The sequence below is a fragment of the Bombus vosnesenskii genome, unplaced genomic scaffold, assembly GCF_011952255.1.
Source record: "Bombus vosnesenskii isolate JDL3184/JDL3185 unplaced genomic scaffold, Bvos_JDL3184-5_v1.1 scf7180000013264, whole genome shotgun sequence".
NCBI lineage: Eukaryota > Metazoa > Arthropoda > Insecta > Hymenoptera > Apidae > Bombus > Bombus vosnesenskii.
In genome coordinates this window covers 9,943,999-9,963,758 of record NW_022882924.1, presented here as the reverse complement: position 1 = coordinate 9,963,758, position 19,760 = coordinate 9,943,999, and the positions used below count along the sequence as shown (strand labels likewise).

General features: G+C 33.6%; 3 protein-coding genes across 11 annotated transcripts in view; 1 reads left to right on the top strand and 2 right to left on the bottom strand.

Annotated features, from left to right (window-relative positions):
* The window catches only part of LOC117235518 (serine protease snake-like), an 18,400-nt gene extending 3,340 nt beyond the window's left edge, over positions 1 to 15,060 (bottom strand). Inside the window, exons 1-2 of one of the 2 annotated variants that reach the window (XM_033497639.1) lie at positions 14,961 to 15,060; positions 1,757 to 1,957 (exon numbers count right to left, since the gene is read on the bottom strand). In XM_033497639.1, coding sequence (XP_033353530.1) covers positions 1,757 to 1,940 — 184 coding nt within the window. In that variant the 5' untranslated portion in view covers positions 1,941 to 1,957; positions 14,961 to 15,060. Of the gene's footprint in view, positions 1 to 1,756; positions 1,958 to 2,998; positions 3,212 to 14,960 lie in introns of those variants that run through there. The other variant, XM_033497630.1, reaches the window with a different exon arrangement.
* On the top strand, positions 6,518 to 16,708 carry LOC117235431 (lymphoid-restricted membrane protein-like). Of its 5 annotated transcripts, none has more exons than XM_033497482.1 (13): positions 6,518 to 6,814; positions 9,902 to 10,727; positions 12,155 to 12,353; positions 12,454 to 12,806; positions 13,838 to 14,037; positions 14,433 to 14,460; positions 14,557 to 14,697; positions 14,980 to 15,209; positions 15,475 to 15,586; positions 15,714 to 15,776; positions 15,872 to 15,948; positions 16,075 to 16,302; positions 16,460 to 16,708. In XM_033497482.1, the coding sequence occupies exons 2-13, from the start codon at positions 10,161 to 10,163 to the stop codon at positions 16,584 to 16,586; spliced, it is 2,325 nt and encodes a 774-aa protein (XP_033353373.1). In that variant the 5' UTR covers positions 6,518 to 6,814; positions 9,902 to 10,160; the 3' UTR covers positions 16,587 to 16,708. The 5 variants fall into 5 exon arrangements, with proteins under 5 accessions (XP_033353373.1, XP_033353355.1, XP_033353364.1 ...); XM_033497464.1 differs by having other exon boundaries at positions 15,872 to 15,978; XM_033497473.1 differs by having other exon boundaries at positions 6,519 to 6,814; positions 16,072 to 16,302.
* LOC117235475 (TAF5-like RNA polymerase II p300/CBP-associated factor-associated factor 65 kDa subunit 5L) lies at positions 16,699 to 19,760 on the bottom strand. Of its 4 annotated transcripts, none has more exons than XM_033497527.1 (10): positions 19,302 to 19,760; positions 19,042 to 19,199; positions 18,598 to 18,937; positions 18,252 to 18,484; positions 17,954 to 18,136; positions 17,708 to 17,860; positions 17,506 to 17,653; positions 17,208 to 17,376; positions 16,951 to 17,134; positions 16,699 to 16,873 (listed from the first exon to the last, which is right to left on the bottom strand). In XM_033497527.1, the coding sequence occupies exons 1-10, from the start codon at positions 19,368 to 19,370 to the stop codon at positions 16,741 to 16,743; spliced, it is 1,770 nt and encodes a 589-aa protein (XP_033353418.1). In that variant the 5' UTR covers positions 19,371 to 19,760; the 3' UTR covers positions 16,699 to 16,740. The 4 variants fall into 4 exon arrangements, with proteins under 4 accessions (XP_033353418.1, XP_033353427.1, XP_033353437.1 ...); XM_033497536.1 differs by having other exon boundaries at positions 19,298 to 19,388; XM_033497546.1 differs by lacking the exon at positions 19,302 to 19,760 and having other exon boundaries at positions 18,598 to 18,845; positions 18,929 to 18,937; positions 19,042 to 19,150.

Below are 19,760 nucleotides of genomic sequence, written 5' to 3'. Positions count from 1 at the left end.
TTCTAGTTATTATTTATTGTAAGTAGCGCATCTGCATATGGATGGCAAGCGCGAACTCACGTTGTCATTTTCAATAGATCTCAATATCATTATTGAAATTTTAACTGGGTTAACAATGTTAGTTGCATTATGCAAGAGTGCCGTGGTAATAAATCCGGTAAAATACGTTTTGAGAAGATTAATATGCCTTTAACAATGGTTGTAAGAAAAAGAAAATTTCCAAAATGAAGGTACGTATTCTTTTTGGTAGTACGTGTACTTAATTTTACGCATTGCGCATAAATCCTGGACCAAAAGGAAGGTTAACCATTTAAATTTTAAATAGAGTATGCAAATCAACTTCGTAGTAGGTGATTTATACGCATATGATCGTGATATTTTATCAAGAAATTTCTTTCTGACGTATCTTTATGCATTTCGTGTTTCATTTCAGATTCAGATAAAATGCATGCAATTTGATATGTTAAGATAGTAAATTTGTATTATAATCTATTCCTCGCTTCTCGTTCTACGTAATTAAAATTTCATACTATTATTTTATAAAATCCATAACAATAAATTACGTACACCGCATCTCGTAAATATAAAACTACTCTGAAATTCTCAATTCTTATACAGATACGAGGTACAAGAATACAACGTGACAAAAGACTAGAAGTATGCGAAATTGAATAATTAAACTTAGACAAGTTATTGTTATTATTTCATTATACAGTATGCTGAGTTAAATATTTACGTAGTAAGATGAAAATTTCGAACAGAATTTTTACGCTGGTTTTATAATTATGAGACAAAACTAAACTGCTCTTTTTACCGTTTTTCTTTCTTTCAATAAGTATTATAATCTAATCTTTTGGAATAAGGAAAATTGTTTCTCAATACGACATAAAACATAGCATGCTTTGTTTCTTATCACATTAACGTACGTAGACCATACAGGAAAAATATAATCAATCAAGCTTTTTGTTTTTCGTAGAGAGATAATTTTTTTTCAAATTCAATATACTTCGAACCAAATCGATATTACCAAGTCCTATTTTATTATTTCGTTTATACGTGCGTTTTCGCTATTCTTATGAATATTCCAGAATATTAAAAAAGTACATGAGACTAAGTTGTGTCATTATCTTTTTATAACAGTTCTTTTTATCGTTACTTTTCAGACAACTCACTCCTTTTTAACTACTAGAATTATGTTATACTCCTAGTACAACTGTTTCTGATATTTCCATATGCTCGATCATTGATGATGTTCTACAGACTCCGATCTACTATATACGCGTACTTTTCACACATGCAAGCGATTGTATCTAACAGGCGCGTAAACTTTTAATACCATCCGACCAACATAATTGTGTCATAAATTACTTTCAGATTGTGAATCTTCCGATCTTCCTAGATCTTTAAAAATATCTGCGAAGTGTAAACTTCCTACGCAGATTTTTAATGAAAAGAAATTATCGAAAACTAGTGTTGATAAGATCAATTTGCTACGTCGAAATAGGTTTTATAGTTCGATTATAATATAAATACGTGGAGGTTTCAAAAACGGACTCGTTATTTACGATACAAATTAACAGGTTTAAAGGAGCAATGGTGTAACAGAACCTTTAATTACGAGTGATAGAATCTTTAATTTGTGGAAACTATGAAGGAAGTTAACTTTTAATACAAAAATCTGTATAGCCCCGTAGAAAGAGTGATTACGCGCAAAGTATTTTAACCATAGAAAATTACATTATCCAAAGAGCCATACCAATATCAGCTGGACGAGGTGATATCTTCCTCGTGATATTTATGGGACAACAAACGATCTCGATGTCCTTAACGAATCCACATCTTCCCGAAGAAGTCGTATGTCTTCTACCTTCTATTACTTCTTGCATCCTGAAGGGACAGTCGGACAATTGCCTACATACACCTGGATTACCTTGTTCCATCGTGCAATGGCTTCCTTCTGCGAAGAACAAAGAGAAACCAGAGGTAATATTGCTTTTACTTATCGCGTAACATCCTGTTAGTCTTGTTAACGAGGCTGAATTTCAAGTTTGTATTTAACTCGGCCTCTTCACGCAAACAATTTAATACAAACGTTACTCCACATGATCGGTGCAAAGTTGCCAGTTAAAGAAGGCTTGACTTTACAATACATAAGAGTGACGTCATAAAAGTACACAAAACGTTTCTGCAATAAGCAAGTGTAGTTGCTCGCGAAATTATTTGAACGCCTGTCATAGAACATTTATCTGTATATATTATCTACGTTATGCAAAAGGTTTTGTATAATGCGCGACACGATACGACTATCGCGATAACGCTGGTAAAGTTTGAAGCAAGCCTGAAAATTGATATGAAAACTACGATATATTTATTGCAAGCATACATTTCGCAAAGATCACGAAATTGTTTAAACAATGAATTGTCCATTTTACCGATAGGCATAATGGTATCGCTTTTAACGCTAATTACACGTGTGCGATAAACGTCTTGTATGTTATGCTTTCTTTTATGTACATTTTCGAATTGCTTTCAAAGTTTGCCATAATAATCATGATATCTAGTCGATTTACAAAAATGTGATATAATAAGGGTCCAAACACTTTCGTGAGTCGCCGTAAAATAAATACGTATTTCGTTCGCGTCGTGCAATACAAAATTCGCGTAGATCACTATGTTCGTGTTCGTAATACGACGATATACTTTTTATTGGGTTCAACCACGGTACATCATAATTCCGGTCGTGACGAAGACAGAGTTGAAGAGTTCAAACCGTAGAAATATTCCTTTTTTTCTTTTTCTCTCTCTAGAAAATCCGAGTTGAGTGGGCGGAGACATAACAACTCTACCGTCTTTCGTGATCGCAGTTTTAAACACTTTTTGAAGCGAGATGATCATGAATTTTTAAATCGTTCGACGTGAAGACGATTACGACGAAAAGAGAAAAAACACAGACACAGACATAAGTTACACACGAACACGGAATAGATATTTTATTTACCATAGAGTTCTTCTTTGCTCACGGACGCTAAGACGAGGAGTAGCAGGAACAAGGCATTCGATCGAACGATGCTGCACATTTCTGTAATAACGTACACAAAACTGACACGGCGATGAGAAGTGAAACAAACGATGCCGATAAACCAATCCGCGTGGCGTACAGTTCAAGACTAAACTGATGATCAAGCAAGCACGAGTGATGCCATGAATCAGATAGAAGGGAAAGACTCGAAGAAAGATTCACGCCCATATGTTTTGGTCTTCCTGGTGGGAAGAACAGGAATAGAGAAAATGACAAAATTAAAAAATCAATGATGAATAGACGGCAATGTTGCGATGCGATGTACAGCGATTAACGTATTACGTATTGAATGTTAGATGCCTCTTTATGGACGTCGCGAACCGGATTTGAACAATGTAATTAACATTGCACACGGTAATTTACGATTCTTTATTTTAATATTGCTTTATATTTGTTAATATTTAATTTAATATTGCTTTTCCTTCAAAATTCAATGATTCCTCAATGACGCCGTAACAACAAATTGCCAATTACCTCGGGACGATGTTATTTGCTACAAAGATAAAGCGATCTTGCAGGCAGAGACCTATTTGGAATTATGTCATGACGAAAGTATATTAAGATCGAGATTGATGGTTATTTGAGAAGACACGTCGATAATACGTAGTTGACATTAATTTAACGATGATTCTTGACGTACTGTTAATTACGATAATTGGAGTACAGTTAACGATCACGCAATAATTGATCGCATTTAAGATAAAAATTCTTACATAATATTAAGTCAGTGAAAACTAATGGACACTTACAATAGATTTTGACGCAGCCATCGAACAAAATATTATTTCTTTACGTTTGAAAAGCATAGTTATAGTATAAACATGACAATAACGCGACACTTCTCTTTGTCGTTGGTTCAAGGACCTCTGTCACAAAGCTACCTGAATGATACCTCATCGTTCGCTTCCATATCGTTCAAAAGTTTATATAGCGTCCAAAGTTTCGAATGCTACATGATGATACTTATTATTATTAGATAATACTTATTGTATTAGATAATAAAAATTGCGTTCATTTATAATGAAAATTTAATTGACCTACAGCTGAATGATTTTGTTCCAGTCAAAACGAAATACAGGGTGGTTGGTAACTGGTGGTACAAGCGGAAAGGGGGTGATTCTACGCGAAAAAAGAAGTCGAAAATATAGGATAAAAATGTTTCGTTTGAGGCTTTGTTTTCGAGAAAATCGACTTTGAATTTTCGCTCGGTACGCGTGCGGTACGTTATAACGGATCTCATTGTAGATCGTTGTCTCGATGGAAAAATTAAAAAAAAAAATTTTTTTAAATTTTTATTTTATATTTTCGACTTCTTTTTTCGCGTAGAATCAGCCCCTTTCCGCTTGTACCACCAGTTACCAATCACCCTGTATATTCCATGAAGTACATTTTACCGAAAAAATAATAGTTTCTGTATAAAGAAACTAATAATAATAATAATATATTTGTTGCATCGAGACTTAACGTTTACAGTGGTGTGTGAAAGTTTTTCGCGTAAATTTTGCACTTTATATTCCAAAAGCGATATCTGAGAAATGTTTACTTACCAAAAGGTATAAGAATAAGTTAAACAAAACGATAAAACAAATAAACCGTTATACGGCTATATAATATTAGTTAAAATTCTTTAAAATATCATTTTTGAAATATAAACGGGAACCTTTTATATATTCTGAATTCGAAATAATTTCTTAATGACTCACTTATATACCTAAGATTATATATATTTATATTCGACTCTAAATAAACCGAAGGCTGAAGAACTTCGTTCGTGTCAAATTAAAATATACTCGGTAAAATATGTTTTATCGAGAAAATAAAAGGAACGAAAAAATGAGAAATCCGCACGCAGAATGCAAAGTTGGGTCATCGTTGGATGACCGTGAATGATAAGCATTTATTTCTGTAACAAAAGCTCGTATACGTAAATGAAGAATTTCAGACAAGTTTTCCTGCTTCTTATCCGAATTTTCTTTTTTCCTCGATATTAAACCCGTGAGAATTAGATCTATGATATATTATTAGTCATCAACGATACATGGAAATTATATATGCAATGGCTTGCATTGGTAGTTTGTTCCTTATTCAGTCACCTAGATTTTATTTCCTGGTAAACTTATTCACGTTCGTTTACATCAAACAGAAAACCGCGAAATTACACGGATATTTACTCGCAGGGTTTCCCATAAAAATAGAACTTGGGGGTTCACACATGTACGACATTGGCCTGAATACCTTCCATGAAATGCACTCGCATAAAAATAACCGTGTTTCCTTGAGATCGTATTAAAAATCATAATCGTACGTGTATCACGATGAAGTTGCAACTTAGTCTCTCCACTTTGTTTCCTTATAAGAAATTCACGTTAATGTTACAATTATCCTGATCTTTATGGCCTCATGTTGATTTCTCAAGAAAATTTCTGATTAATTTTTACACGTACGTCATAGAACCCATAAATATCAGCCACTGCATTCATAACGATAGGAAAGACGAACGATTTTCTCGTATTAACAAATGAGCGTCGTCTCTTTATAAATTACTAGCATATAGCGCGCAACGATGATAAAACGTATATGCAGCTGAATGAATGAAAGGGATCCATAATCGAGCAAATCAAAAACGAAATTAATGAATAACTGAAAACCGATATCCAGGACAAAAGGAAGATTTGTTTCGCGTTAAAAAATTGTTAACATTTCGATGGAAAATATCCAGTTACCAGCTTTGATATTCTCTGTCGTATGAAATTTTGTATTTTTTATAGCATACTGTCGTATGTAATGGAAATGTATGGAAATCTGTCTATATTTAGAAACACGCAGTAATTCCCAATTATACTACTTTACATAAGTTATCTAATATTGGGTTAATGCATGCGACTATCGCAATTATAGAACAAAACAAAAATAAAATAGAATTGCCTTCTGATTCATTAGTGTTCACCATTTCTATCCTAATTACTCTATTTGCAGTGTTCCCAATTATTATCGATCGTAAATTTCACTGATCACTGTCTGATTCTATGTTAGAATAAAATAGAGTAAATTCAAAGTATAAAATAATAAACGCCAGTACTTATGAAACGAGATGATGGCATTAATACTTCCTACATCTTCAATAAGCAATAAAAAAAACTAACACTACTACTGTAAGCGTGTCAGAGGCGATTTATGCTTCATACAAATTACCAGAATGCTTGAACAGATATCGTTTGTGATTCCCCGGCTGCGTCTAGACGCGTGTTATAATGTACGCGTGTACAATAATGCACATATACCTACCGAATACGTTTCGAAAACATTTGAATCCGGATGAAAAAAGTATGAAAACGCGAAAGAGATACGAAGGAGGAAAACGGCAGTGGAAGAGGTGAGAAAAAGAGACAAAAACCGGTATAAAGGTGGAAAAAGAGGGAAGAAGTTCGAAAGGCGAGGATAGAGCCTGTCGGAGAGAGGATGGTAGAGCGAGAAAGAGAACAGTTTTACACGCGTTCGCATTCAGTGTGGCTGCGGCGTTCGTGCCAGTCGTATTCCGTTGCTTGTTTTCAGCTTTTATTACTCTATTTCACATCTATGACCCTGTTGTTGCTGATTTAAACGAGAATGAACGACACGAAGCACGCAAAACCTGATTTCCGTCACCATTTTTCTCTATGAGGGACACGCGAATAAACGATGCGCTCAGACCCAGGAACACGTGAATCTCCAAGTCGTTTAAAATCGCAACATTAGGTAAGAGAAGCTTTATTTTATAATGATGCGTTTTATTAACCGCTGTTCCACGTATTCTGCCATTACGCCGACCTGTTTGATAAAAATGCCCCATCCAATTAAAACTAAATTTTGAAACTAAAAGAATCCGAAGTTTATTATTCCCTATGTGCCATCTTCATTTCGCGTTATTCGATTAAAAATAATTAGTCGTTATTTCGCAACAGCTTGTATAACGCGGCTTTACTTAAGAGATAAGAAAACAAAGTCTTCAAAGTCTGTGGACATTTCCTGTTACGAATGGTATTTTGATATTTGCTTGCAAATCTTGAGCTCGCATGCTCTTTTCGATTAAATCTTCGGCGTATTAATAGCGTACAAAATATAAAATTGTAAATGAATTTTTACAATATGAATTATTCGTAAGCAAACGTAATATCCGTCTTGTGATTTTTAAGCGAACGGTGCATCTTGGAAAATGGGAAAGTAAACCAGCTACAAAGCTACTAAGGATCTAACTTCGATATTCACCAAACCGACTAATCCGCTGTCTAAAATAGATATGAGCGCAAAATACTCGATGCAATAAATAATTTCGTAATGTTATCTCAGTTAGAATTGCTAAATTTAATTTTTCCGTTTTGTTTTCATTAATACAGTTTATCGGGGTAAAGTAAGGCTGTAAGCTCGCATTCAGAAGAAATGTAGTTTAGTATACTTTTACTCTCAATATCTTGTGAACGCGATTCTCGTCGAAGGCAAGTGGAAAGAATACGGAGTTTCCCGCGCCCCTCGGATCAGATAAATCGGTACTGGTGAAAGTTACGCAAAATCTCGTTCAATTAAATAACTCGGACGGAATGATATACATTTTCAAGTATCCTTTTGACTATGTAAAAATCGTTTGTTCTAGCTACTGTCCCCTATCCAAATTCTCGCGACGATGCACACGACGCGTGACTAATTTCCGCGCGCGTGAAATCGTAGAAATATTTAATGTTATTATATATAATTGGATCTTTTCTCCATCTCAGTATCACGGTCAAGCTAGAGCGAACTTGTACCTTGTACTTAGGTAATACTACAGTAATAAATATGAAAAGTGACGTAATCTGATTAACTTAAATCAACCATAAACGATGGACAGTCTAACCAGTAATATCAAAAGAATTAGATTTTTGATAGAAAATATCGTTAACACTACGAACTGTACGTATTAAGACATTTACATTTGATATAAATTAAACGTTTTATTTTCTAGCTATTTTATTAATTATAATTTCACTTGCATCGCTATGATCTCATTCGCATCCCTTTCTAATTTATTTATATCGTAATATAAGTACGATATAATAATCGCAAATCTTTTCTATGATATTGAATGAAATAATAAAAATATTTGTCGGAGTTGTCCAACGAATGTAACGAATAGATGTTTTGATACTTATATCTGGCAGTTTACATCTACGAAGTTCTAGGAAGATCGAACGCAACTTATATACAACTCATCCGTTAAAGTTTTCGACAAATATATCGATGTCAAACGGAGTGGTTTCTAAGCAAATAGTAGCTGATGGCGAATATTGTGTCGCACGCGTGCATTCACGATGGACATTTGCAATTGCAATTAAGACTTGTTGAACTATATAGATTACTGCTCGTGAGTACCCAGATATTTTAGTTGATTCGAAGCACGGCACATAAATAAATAGCTTGTAGAATTAACAAACAGTAAACTGTAATGATACGTTTAAAAATTGCCCAACAGTATATTAATATCCAATATATCTATTGAGTTTCGTCCAATTTTTTAAGTATCGCTGCTTGCATATTATCGGTCATGGTCCTTTTATAAGCTTAGAAGAATTTTTTTATTTTATCTGTATCTTGCAACTAATAGACAGTCCGGGAATAAAGAAATTTCTCAAATTTGTTTTGTTATAAATCTTCTTGAAAAATCCGTAACTTGTTTGATTCTTATCGTTAGAGGCGCCAGTATTTCATTGCATATTCACTAGTCTGTTTAAAATCACTTTTCCAATGTCATAACGATGAATTATCAATAACGGCAATGAAATCCTCATTTACCAACATACAATTCTTTTATTCGCATCGTTGATTGTATCAATATCAGTTGCGACTCCTAATTCAAAGATTAAAAAATCAGAACTTTGTCAAGTACCAAGACAATTCTGTAAGATCTGACAAACTTTGTTATTGTACATAAATTTTGAAGACAATATTCAATACAATATTAATACAATATTAATACAAATTACACAATACAAATTAGACGATATTAATTTTGTAATTAAGGCACTCGATCCTTCTTTGCAATTAAAACGTATCCCGTCAGAAATGAACAAATATGCGAAATACTTTTGAACAGCGATCTAAATCGGCGAGCTACATACACACGTACGTACGTATGTCTTAATTACGCTAACGCGTAGAAGTTGCGGGCACATGTGGATGTTTAACGCGCAGGTTTAACATTAGACCATCCAGTGGCAAGGACAAGCCAATTTATTCCTTCAATGGTATGATCGCCGCGCTAAATTGGATAAATCGGTGACGGTCCTAATTAACGTACAGGCCTAATGTATGCAAACTGTTTATATCGGCAGGAGGAAAAGGCAACTGTAAAACGGACCGCGCGTTCCCATCCTCGTTGATTAAAATGTTCTGGTTCATTTGACGCGCGGGTCGCTACACTCTTTACTCGTTGACATTGATACGCCGCTCGGTATTACGCAATAATCTCCTTAGCACGGTGCTGTTAACTATGTTACAACTTTCCGTGGGTGTTTCGCGAACTTGCCCGCGCTGGGAATTGAATATCATACCATAACCGCGTCTCTTGCGTATGCTGATTTCTCATGGTTCTACAATGCAGATAGATTATTCTAATTGTAAGATAATTCGAAAATATTCCAATGTGTGTGTATGCGTGTATGTGTTCATATCTTTCTTTATAATTTAAATAATAATAATAGTAACGATATATCTGTGCTTGATCGAGGTTTAATGGCTAATACGATCTTTAGACTTAACTCATTAAGAACCCAACATTGCGGCAACGCATCTGATTCTGTAATTTCTTTTCAGTGAATTCACATTATCGAATTCCACTAAATTCATCGTAATCGTGAAAAATAATCGCAACAATTTGCTGAATATCTTGTTCGTGAAACGAATCTCCACAAAGATATTCACATAAGAATCCATTAATCTAATTGCAATATACAAATATGATACCAGAGAATTGTGATTTAAATAGATAAGAAAGAAGTGAAACGTCCAAAAGGAATAACGATATCACGGTGAAGAGCCGTTAAAACAACCCGTGGAAATTAAAAACCATCAAATGGACGAATCCACGAGTGATAATGAGAAACAGCCTCGATCACAAGAAGTGGACGCAGATCAGAAGCAACAAACCTCTACAAAAGCGACAAATTATATGACATCGAACGACACTGATTTATCGAAAATTCCAAAACGAAAATTGTCTGTATTTTGTCGATCGTTCGACGTGATCGCGCAGGTCGATCAAGAGAAGGAGAAACAGACGCTGGATTTTCGAAGAACGTCAAGCAGCCCGTCCGTACAAATCGAAAGAACTCGAGAGGACGCCGATTCGAAGAATGGTCAGATCGATCAACAAGCGAGCTTGCAGGAAAGACACTTCGTCGATGATTATCGTTCATTGAACGAGAACGGGAAGTTTTTGAGCTGCTCCTCGCCGAGTCGGCTCAGCGAAAAGCCCTCGTCGAATAACGGGCAAGTTTCGAAAGCTGGATCGTTATCTCCGATAGGGTTCAAGCTACCTCAAGTTCTAGAGGACACGATCGTCGATAATTACGCCACGATTACCGAGACGTCAATCGGGAAACACTATAAGTTGAATAACAATGGGAATTACGAGTACAAAGTAAGCTGTAACAAAAACTCATAACAAAAACGATCCTTGGCTATGTTTATCTTTCTTTATAAAAGCGAAAGAATATCTCAACGTCTTCGATCTATTAACTGGGGTAGACGAGACTAGCTCGTCATTCAGATCGTAATCTTTCAGTCTTAATAATATCTTTATCTAGTACTTCTTTGTACAGGATGGTTGGTAACTGGTGGAACAGGCGAAAAGGGGGCGATTCTACGCGAAAAAGTATAGAATAAAAATTTTTCGTTTGAGGCTTTGGTTTCGAGAAAATCGACTTTGAATTTTCGCTCGGTAACCGTACACTTTATCACGTCTCGTTATAACGGATCTCACTGTAGATCGTTGCCTCGATTGACGTTATTTTTTTAATTTTTAAAATTTTTTAAATCTTAAATTTTTATTCTATACTTTCGACTTCTTTTTTCGCGTAGAATCACCCCCTTTCCGCTTGTACCACCAGTTACCAACCACCCTGTATATGTTTGATTTTATGTTTAAGATAAAACGTATAAAACGCGTCGAATTCGTATTTGCATTCGATTTGAAATCGACCCTACTGCGGACTTCGAATTTATTCGACAAAAAAGATTTTTAACTTTTTTGAAGAAAACATTTAACGTAGAGCAACGTTAGATATATGTCCGGTTAAAAGACAATCCATTTAACGAGTTAATTTTTGTTCGATATATTACAATGAATAAATAGAATATAGAAGAAAGCGTTATTATCTAAAAGATTGGAAAACTTAATAAGGACCGTGATTGTTATGAGTCTCCCGATTTAACTCTTAATGGTTCCTGTTGGTATTTTCTCTTGGAGGATATTTCAGTCGGACTGTTTTCATGGCAAACTGATTCTCTGATACGATTTGCGAGTCGAATTAATTTCGTAGAACTTCGCTGAATCTACTGCATCGAAAATATTTTTCTTAGGATTATTCCGGTCGCAATGAAGAACGAACTCATTCGGAAATGAATCCTCTTTTAAATACTTCTGCGCGATGGTTTCCTGATATAACTATTTTATTTGATCATACATATTTGTTTGTCGATTTTATACAATTGAAAATGCTCGAACGTTAAATCTTCTAAAACTCTTACATATTATCATATTATAGCAATGGAATAAAAATTCCTTACGAATGATCTGTGGCTAAGGGTTATAACGCAACGTGTACAGAATTCCAAAATTGTATCGCTTTCACATATCATCTAGAAACCGAGAAAAAGAAGGAAAAGGAACAAAACCTTGGCCCAATTTCCAGCATCATCGTGTATTCCACAGAACTATGTTATATATATTACATGATTTATCAGACAGCTAAACCAAGTCTAGTCTAAAGTTAGAACCCACCAGTGGACCGTTAAGAGTTAAAAATAATCTTCTTACTCTTAATGATTGTTGTCTTTCGATCACAGGTCGCCGACGAAAGTGCCGTGATCAATTCGCGCCAAACCAATTCGTCACCCGACCTAACCAATACTATTCGATCATTCGCCAAAGAAAAAGTTGGAAACGCCGAAACGAACAGCTCTGCTGCCAATGGAACGGCCGAGCCGCAACATGGAAATTCACCGCAAACGCGTTCAGCATGTTCGCGAGCCATCACGTGCACCGGTAAATCGCAGAAAGTCTATACACAGCTCGATCAAGTTAAAAAACCTAAAAATACAATAAGATGTATATTGTTGGAGATCTATTTCTCTCTGATTCGCAGATCTGGTTAAGATCAAAGATTCGGAGTATCCCCGCTCGTTTGTGAACGCGTCGGGTGCCCGTCGTCTTGGGAAATATACATCAGTCGATGCCGAAATGTCGAGTCACGAGGATAGCTCGATGGGTTCCGATAGCGAGGACGATTCGATCGAACGGACCGTGCACGCCACGATATGTACGCGAAACGAGACGAAGAATGAGAGGTCACGATCGAAAAGTAACAGCCCGTTGTCACAAACCTTGTCGTCTATCTCGATGGGTGAACCCTTCAGGAAACTCAACTTAAGGGAAATCCATGATCAAAAAGTGGCGGAGGATGTTGAGGAACTTTGTCTGGAACGAGTGGAGCGACAAGTTGGTAATCCTTTTAAAATATCACTTGTTCTTTTTATTCCTATAGAAAATATACTTGTTTTCCGTAAAAATATCGAAACGTATATCACTGGTGACAAGCATTAAGACACCTGCTGATGAATTGAGCGTTGTCGTCATTTCTATTTTCTGGTTACTTTGTCATAGATTTGTCGTTTTATTCATTTAATTTTATTCTCATCTTGTTATACATTTGTATAATTTATTTATTTTATGCTATAATTGTAATGTAGTAATTCATTGATTTTATGGCGTAAAATACTGGATGACATAAAGTTAAGTTTTCAATAAATATAACAAATAGGTGTCCTAATGCGTACGGTGGTTACACGAAATATGTATAATCACAGAATATGTGTTTAGATCCTGTTATGTAATTATAAAGGTTCGATACTATGAAAATACGATGCAGAAACTGATAAAAAGTCATTTTGTAGGAAAACAAAGGCATTTACTTCACATGCAAATACTTACAATGTATGTACTTACAATGTATATACGTGCAATGTAGGTAGATTGAACATTATTCTCAATTATCTCTCGAAACGTATTAAACATGCTCGTAGTTATTTCTGCGAAATGAATGATTTACCGCTAGACGGTTCCGATCTTAGAATATAATCTAATCTGCGAGAAAAAAGGAAGAAAAATTGATAAACTGCGCTGGCATTTGCGATGGAGACCTTCGGCATTGCCAGACGTTTGAAATATTGTGTATGTATGTACCTTGAGTCGTAGCTGTACCACATGGTCGCATTACATCTGGCGATCTATTCCGTTCGATAGGAAAAATAATATTTGTTCTAGAAGCAAAACGCGAAGCACATATAACAGTTCGGGAAATTCGAAATAAAGCGTACGGACGCTTTTACTGAAATTCCCTTTCGATTTCGCGCATTGAGATATTTATAGAGAAGCCGAAAAACGCTGAAAACTCGGTATCGGTTTAAGAAACGAAATGATATTCTTCGCGAATATATGTGTGTGTATCGTTTGATATCGTTTGCCACTAGAAACTTTTTGCCGCAAGGAGATCTCTGTCGGAAGGCGACTGCGAACGATACCATCGTACGAAACGTCGTTGCAGATGCGTCAAAGAAGAGGAATCGCTCGATGAAGAACAAAAGGAATTTCCAGCTTTTCCTAGCTTCAACGACACTAGGTTACAAATCATGGGGTTATCGTGCTCCAATGATATAGACAGTGTATACAGGTACACACGAGTCAAAGTACTATCTTTTTAATTTATTCCAGTGTATATTCTCTATGCGAAAATCACAGGGGAAACATACGTACGTCACATTTCATCTTTTTCACGTGGATGCAATTTTAAAATCTACTATTTCGTCAACCAATTACATGCTACTAAAATAGTTCTTTCATTGAATATGAAATTATCAAATATTGAATATTCTATTTGCTTGAATATGGGACTCGTCTCGAAAAAAAGATTAAATCATTAGAAATCCTTTCATCAATGATTTTCTGACTCGATTGCATTCGGTCCAAGATAAGCGCGAGTGCCCGACTGTTTTCGTTGAACGATAGCGTATATGCATTTTCAGATCTGAATTAATTCTATCTCTTTTTCCTCTTTGTTTGTTACAGGGAAAATATACCAGAGAACGAGCTCGAGGTTAATAAGTTATCAGATATACGTAACATTACGAAATTAACGAGTGTACATTTAGTTTTATTCTGTGTAAATATCGACCCGCTTTCTTAATTTCAGCGCAAATATATTGCATTTTCGATAGGACTTAGTACGGATAGGATCACTCTGCATAGGAGGATGGCATTGTCGCTTCGTCAACGAGATCAATCGGAACGAAACTTTATGAATGAAATTCAAAAGATGCAAGAAGATATAAACGTAAATATAATTTATTACCTTCTTCCATCGCTCATCGCTGTTGTTCATGAATCGATCTCTTGTCAATTTTCCCAAATATCAATTATACCAATTATAAAAATATATAAATATATATTTTTGAAAAAATTAACTTGTCATAGCAATAAATTAATACAGCCAATTCATAAAAACTCAGAAAGCGTTAATATTGAAACCGTTTTACAATTTTTGAAAGAATTTTATATGTTCAGAGACTATTAATCATTATTATTATTATTATTTACCTGTTATTTTCCGTTAAAGGGTCTGTGTCCACTTTGCACGGATCAAGAGTCGATAGACAAAATAGAAAACGTCCGTCATCAGTTAGACATGATAGCACGCTCGGCCCATAGAGTTTCTTGCGCCGCTGAAACACTCGGAGCAGTGTACCAGGAGCATAGAATCTCTCGAGCAATCTTCATAGGTGACAAGTATTTGCAGTTATTGCGATCCAGATGCGAAAATCTGGCAGCAGATATCGCAGAAGTCAAGTAAGCATATCCCTCAAAACTTCCTTTTGTTTATTTATCTCATTGTGTTTCTCGCAATATTCGTAAATTAAATTGATATTCTTCTCATGCTGAAAAATAAAATATAATCATAATTAATTGTCAGAAATTATCTGCCATAAAAAATAATCTTCTTTCTTTTCAAGGCGATTTAATAATAGAAATTATAATTTTTATTTAGAAATTTATATTTTTATAATATAATATAATATAATATAAATAATATTTAGAAATTATAATTTTTCAGACAAATATTGTTGAAGAACAATATCATGATAGAAGAAACTACTGGAGAGGTGGGAGATGATTTACCTAAACTTAGATACAGAAATGGATTACCCTGCAATAATCGAACAATGGTTTGAAAATTAGTAATGTATTAGACAAGATACAATATATTGCGCTGGTATATGCGCGAAATTGTAGATTTATCAACAGAATATGTTCGCTATTAATTAATTCTTTTTTAACTAATTTTATTTACAGATGACTAGGAGAAGAGCGAGCATCGCTACAATTTCGCGACCCTTGAGTGCACAGGACATAAAGGCAATACTTTTCGTCATACTATTATATCTTCTATGTAAAAATTACAAGAAAAAGCTACAGTTAAATAGAGAAATTTTTTCTTTTTTTAAATTCAGGAAACTCCTAGGCAACGTAACTCTGTTTCCGGAAGAGTTAACTTAAGACGGCCATCGTTATGCTTCGAAACGCAGAGGTGGGAAAACGAAAAATTAAACCGAACGGAGTTTGTACTATTTTCTTATTCCGCTGACTAACAATAATAAAATATATTTAAAACGATAAGAAAAATAAATGAAATGATGTTTCCATATTTTAGCAGCACAAATAGTGTTGTGGAATTACGTGACATATTTGAGCACACTGAGCCGCGGAGAAATTCCATTGAAGAAAATAACAATCTCTTAAGAAACGACCAAAGTAATAACATTAGTAGTATGAATTGTAACATAGCCAGTAATACAAGGGATAAAGATCGATCAATTATCAAACAAAATTCTTTCTTGGAATCAAGTGTAACTAAAACTGTTGAAAAGCAGATAAAATCATGGTAATTACTCATTTAATAAGAAATGGTATATAATTAAATAAAAAGTAAATACAGAAACGTATTATTAGTTCATATTAAATATCTAAAATTATAATGAAATATAAGAAAGCGAACTTTTCAAAAAATACTTAACGTTTGTTAAACGTTTTGTTTTCAGTATACGAACAACTGAGCCTTTACGAATAACTAGAAATATCGAAACATGGCGGTCGATATTATGGTTTACATTTATCTTTTTTCTCGGATTTTATGCCAAACAAATTACTTCAACATTTGTTACATAATATATTAAATGGTTTTAATAGTAAGATTTAGCGTTTTTGTGTTATGGTGTTGCAGTATTAAATATATATTTCCCCGTGTAATAACACTTACAAGGAATAATAAAAGACGGGATTTACAAATATATCGTATTTAATATTCTTTTCTTTCCGTATATTACAAATTGTCCACTGTTCCAATGCACACGAGCGAATTATTTTTATTGTAATAACGTAAAGAAAGGATGCTCGAGCAATAAGTTGAGAATATTTGTGGTGATTCTGTTTCAGGTACTAGACTTGATGAATTGCTGTAAAACAGTACAATTAAAATATAGTTTCAATATTAAAAATAAATATCTTTTCAATTTGTAGTATTGAAAATTACCTATTAACAATTTTAACATGATCATGTGTAGGCCATAAACGAATAGTGCCATCCAAACTTCCACTGGCAATGTATTGACCATCACAACTCCAATCTAAATTCATAATCGTGTCTTCGTGGCCTTTAAGTTCAGTTAACAATGCGTTAGTTGATAAATCCCAAATAGAAATAGATTTGTCATCGCCTAGAATAAAGTCTCAATTAATAAATTACAAAATACATATTATTTTACGAAATATTATTATAAACTGTCTTACCTGCAGCTGCCAAATATTTCCCATCTGGACTAAAGGCTAAACTATAAATCGTTGACTGCGCGCCTATATATACCCTTAATAAATTTCCGTCGTCCTTATCCCATAATCTCACAGTCTTATCAGCAGACCCAGTCGCTAAATATCGAGCGTTTGGGTGAAATTTGACACACTACAAAATAATATAATATATAACAAAATTAATGCAAATTTTAAATTTATTTTTTACATATTTTTTTAAGTATATGAATCCTTGAATATATAAAAGGGAATATTTTTTTTATATATTTGAAATACATACATTTATATCTAAAAAGTGACCGGCAAATATACGTAATGGAAATATCCTATCTAAAGACCATAATTTGGCAGTTCTGTCATGAGAACCAGTTGCTACATATAGATTAAATACACTAAGATCCATACACCATATAGGATAATTATGACCACTGTAACAAATTACATTTTAGTTTTAGTGTATCATAGTCAATTTAAATACGTACCTATAAATTGCGGCACATGTGTAATCATTAAGTCTCCATGCCCTCATATCTTTATCACTAGATACAGAAAGTAATATATCCGATTCTGGAATAAACCTTAAATCATGTACAATATCGGTATGTCCTCTAAGTATCACTGCCCCTCCTTCAATCCTTAAGATAAAATACAAAATTGTATAATATTATATTGTTCTATGTACTTAATGCATTGAAATTTAAAAAGATTTTGAAATTATAGGAACTTACATTTCATCTGACGTATCGTAAAATTTATGTAAAAATGGAATATCAGAGGCAAATGTGAAGGAAGGTTCTTCATACTTTGGCTTAATTAATACTGTTTCATTTATACCCCACAGCCTAATCTCTGTAGTACTAAACCCTACTGCTAATTTATCCATATTGGGTGGAATGGCACCACTACTTGCACTATAAAGATAAATAAATAAATTTTATATGACTTCTGCAATTTTCTAATTATTACTACATTGACCTTCAACGAAATTAATTTTTTAGATAAATAAATTCCTATATATGTAATTACTTTTCAACAGCATTATTTACTGCAAATATTCGTAGAGGTTGATGAGCATTATTTCGAATTAATCTTATAGCCTCTTGTAATTCTCTCATTTCACGGTCAGCTCCAGTACCTGATGGTTGTTCTACATATCCATTAATCCCCACCTCAGAACGTATACTTGCATCTTCACATCCTTCTGTGTCTGTTTCAGGCACATCCATTTTCTTAATTATTGTTACATGAGTGTTTATTATCTAAAAATAAAATAATTATTAAATTATTATATTTTATATTATATATATAACAAAAAATAAAATAAATAAATAATTATTTTGTAATCAATATATAACATTTTTTATAATATTACCTGCATTAATATTATATGACCATGTTTTGAGAGAAATTGTTGAAGACATAAGTGAGCAACATCTGACATATCCACTTTATATTTTCTAGTTCTAAATGAATTAACTAAAGGTCTTAATTCAATATCTTGTACTGAAAATACACTGGATAGTTCTTCTAAAAAATCTTTCTCTGTTTCACTGTTGAATTCATTTTGATGTGATTTTAGAAATTGAATTGCTGCTTGCCTGTTACCAGTATGTAGCATCTCTAAATACAAGTGACAAAATACAGGGTATAGAAGCCCTTTTAATTCCATTTTTAATTTATCATCGAGTACAATATTTACCCACATCTTCAACCTAGAGAAAAAAATATATTTTAAAAATGAAATCTCTCAGTAAAGATTATATATAATTAATTTAATATACTGAAACAGATATAACAAAAATTTAAAGAGATATACCGTTGATACGCTTGATCTGCAGCAGTAACATCAATGCTAATGGCACTAAAAATGATTGAATTATCTTGGGAAGTGGCAGAAGCAGCAGTTGCACTCAGAGTCATTTCATCACTTGTTCGGCAATGTATTTGATTGCCTTTACAAAAAATGTCGCTAGTCTATAATAGATATTTGAAAATAACAAGAGGTTATGTCAATTTAATAGTTGTAATTCAACTTCAAAAAAACATTTTTTTAGTAAAAATAAGAACGTAACCTGCCTGATAATGACGTCGTTTTAAATATGATTCAATTGTAGCATTAATTAATTCACTCTTTAAACGTTTCATCTTTTTGAGATTATACGTTGGTTATGTTCAAATGAAAATATTTAACCATAAGAAAAACGTCAAATAATAAAAATCATTGAAAGTACGTAGTTTTAACAATTACTTAAAAAACCAATTGAATGCAAATAATATTCATATTTTGTCAACAATTAACAGAACAGACATCGAGTTTGAATAACTGCTATTATTATGTATGTTTCCATTAATGAAGTGAATTGAAACTTGAATAAACATTCAATTAGTAATGTTCGGCATATTGTTTTCATTACTAATTCCTCTTAAACTTTCATACTTTATTCAACCTTATTTATAACATATAGATCTATAAACAAATAGTTGCCGCTCGCCAGTCATTCTGAAAGTCAAAAACATATCTTTCCCCTAGAAAAG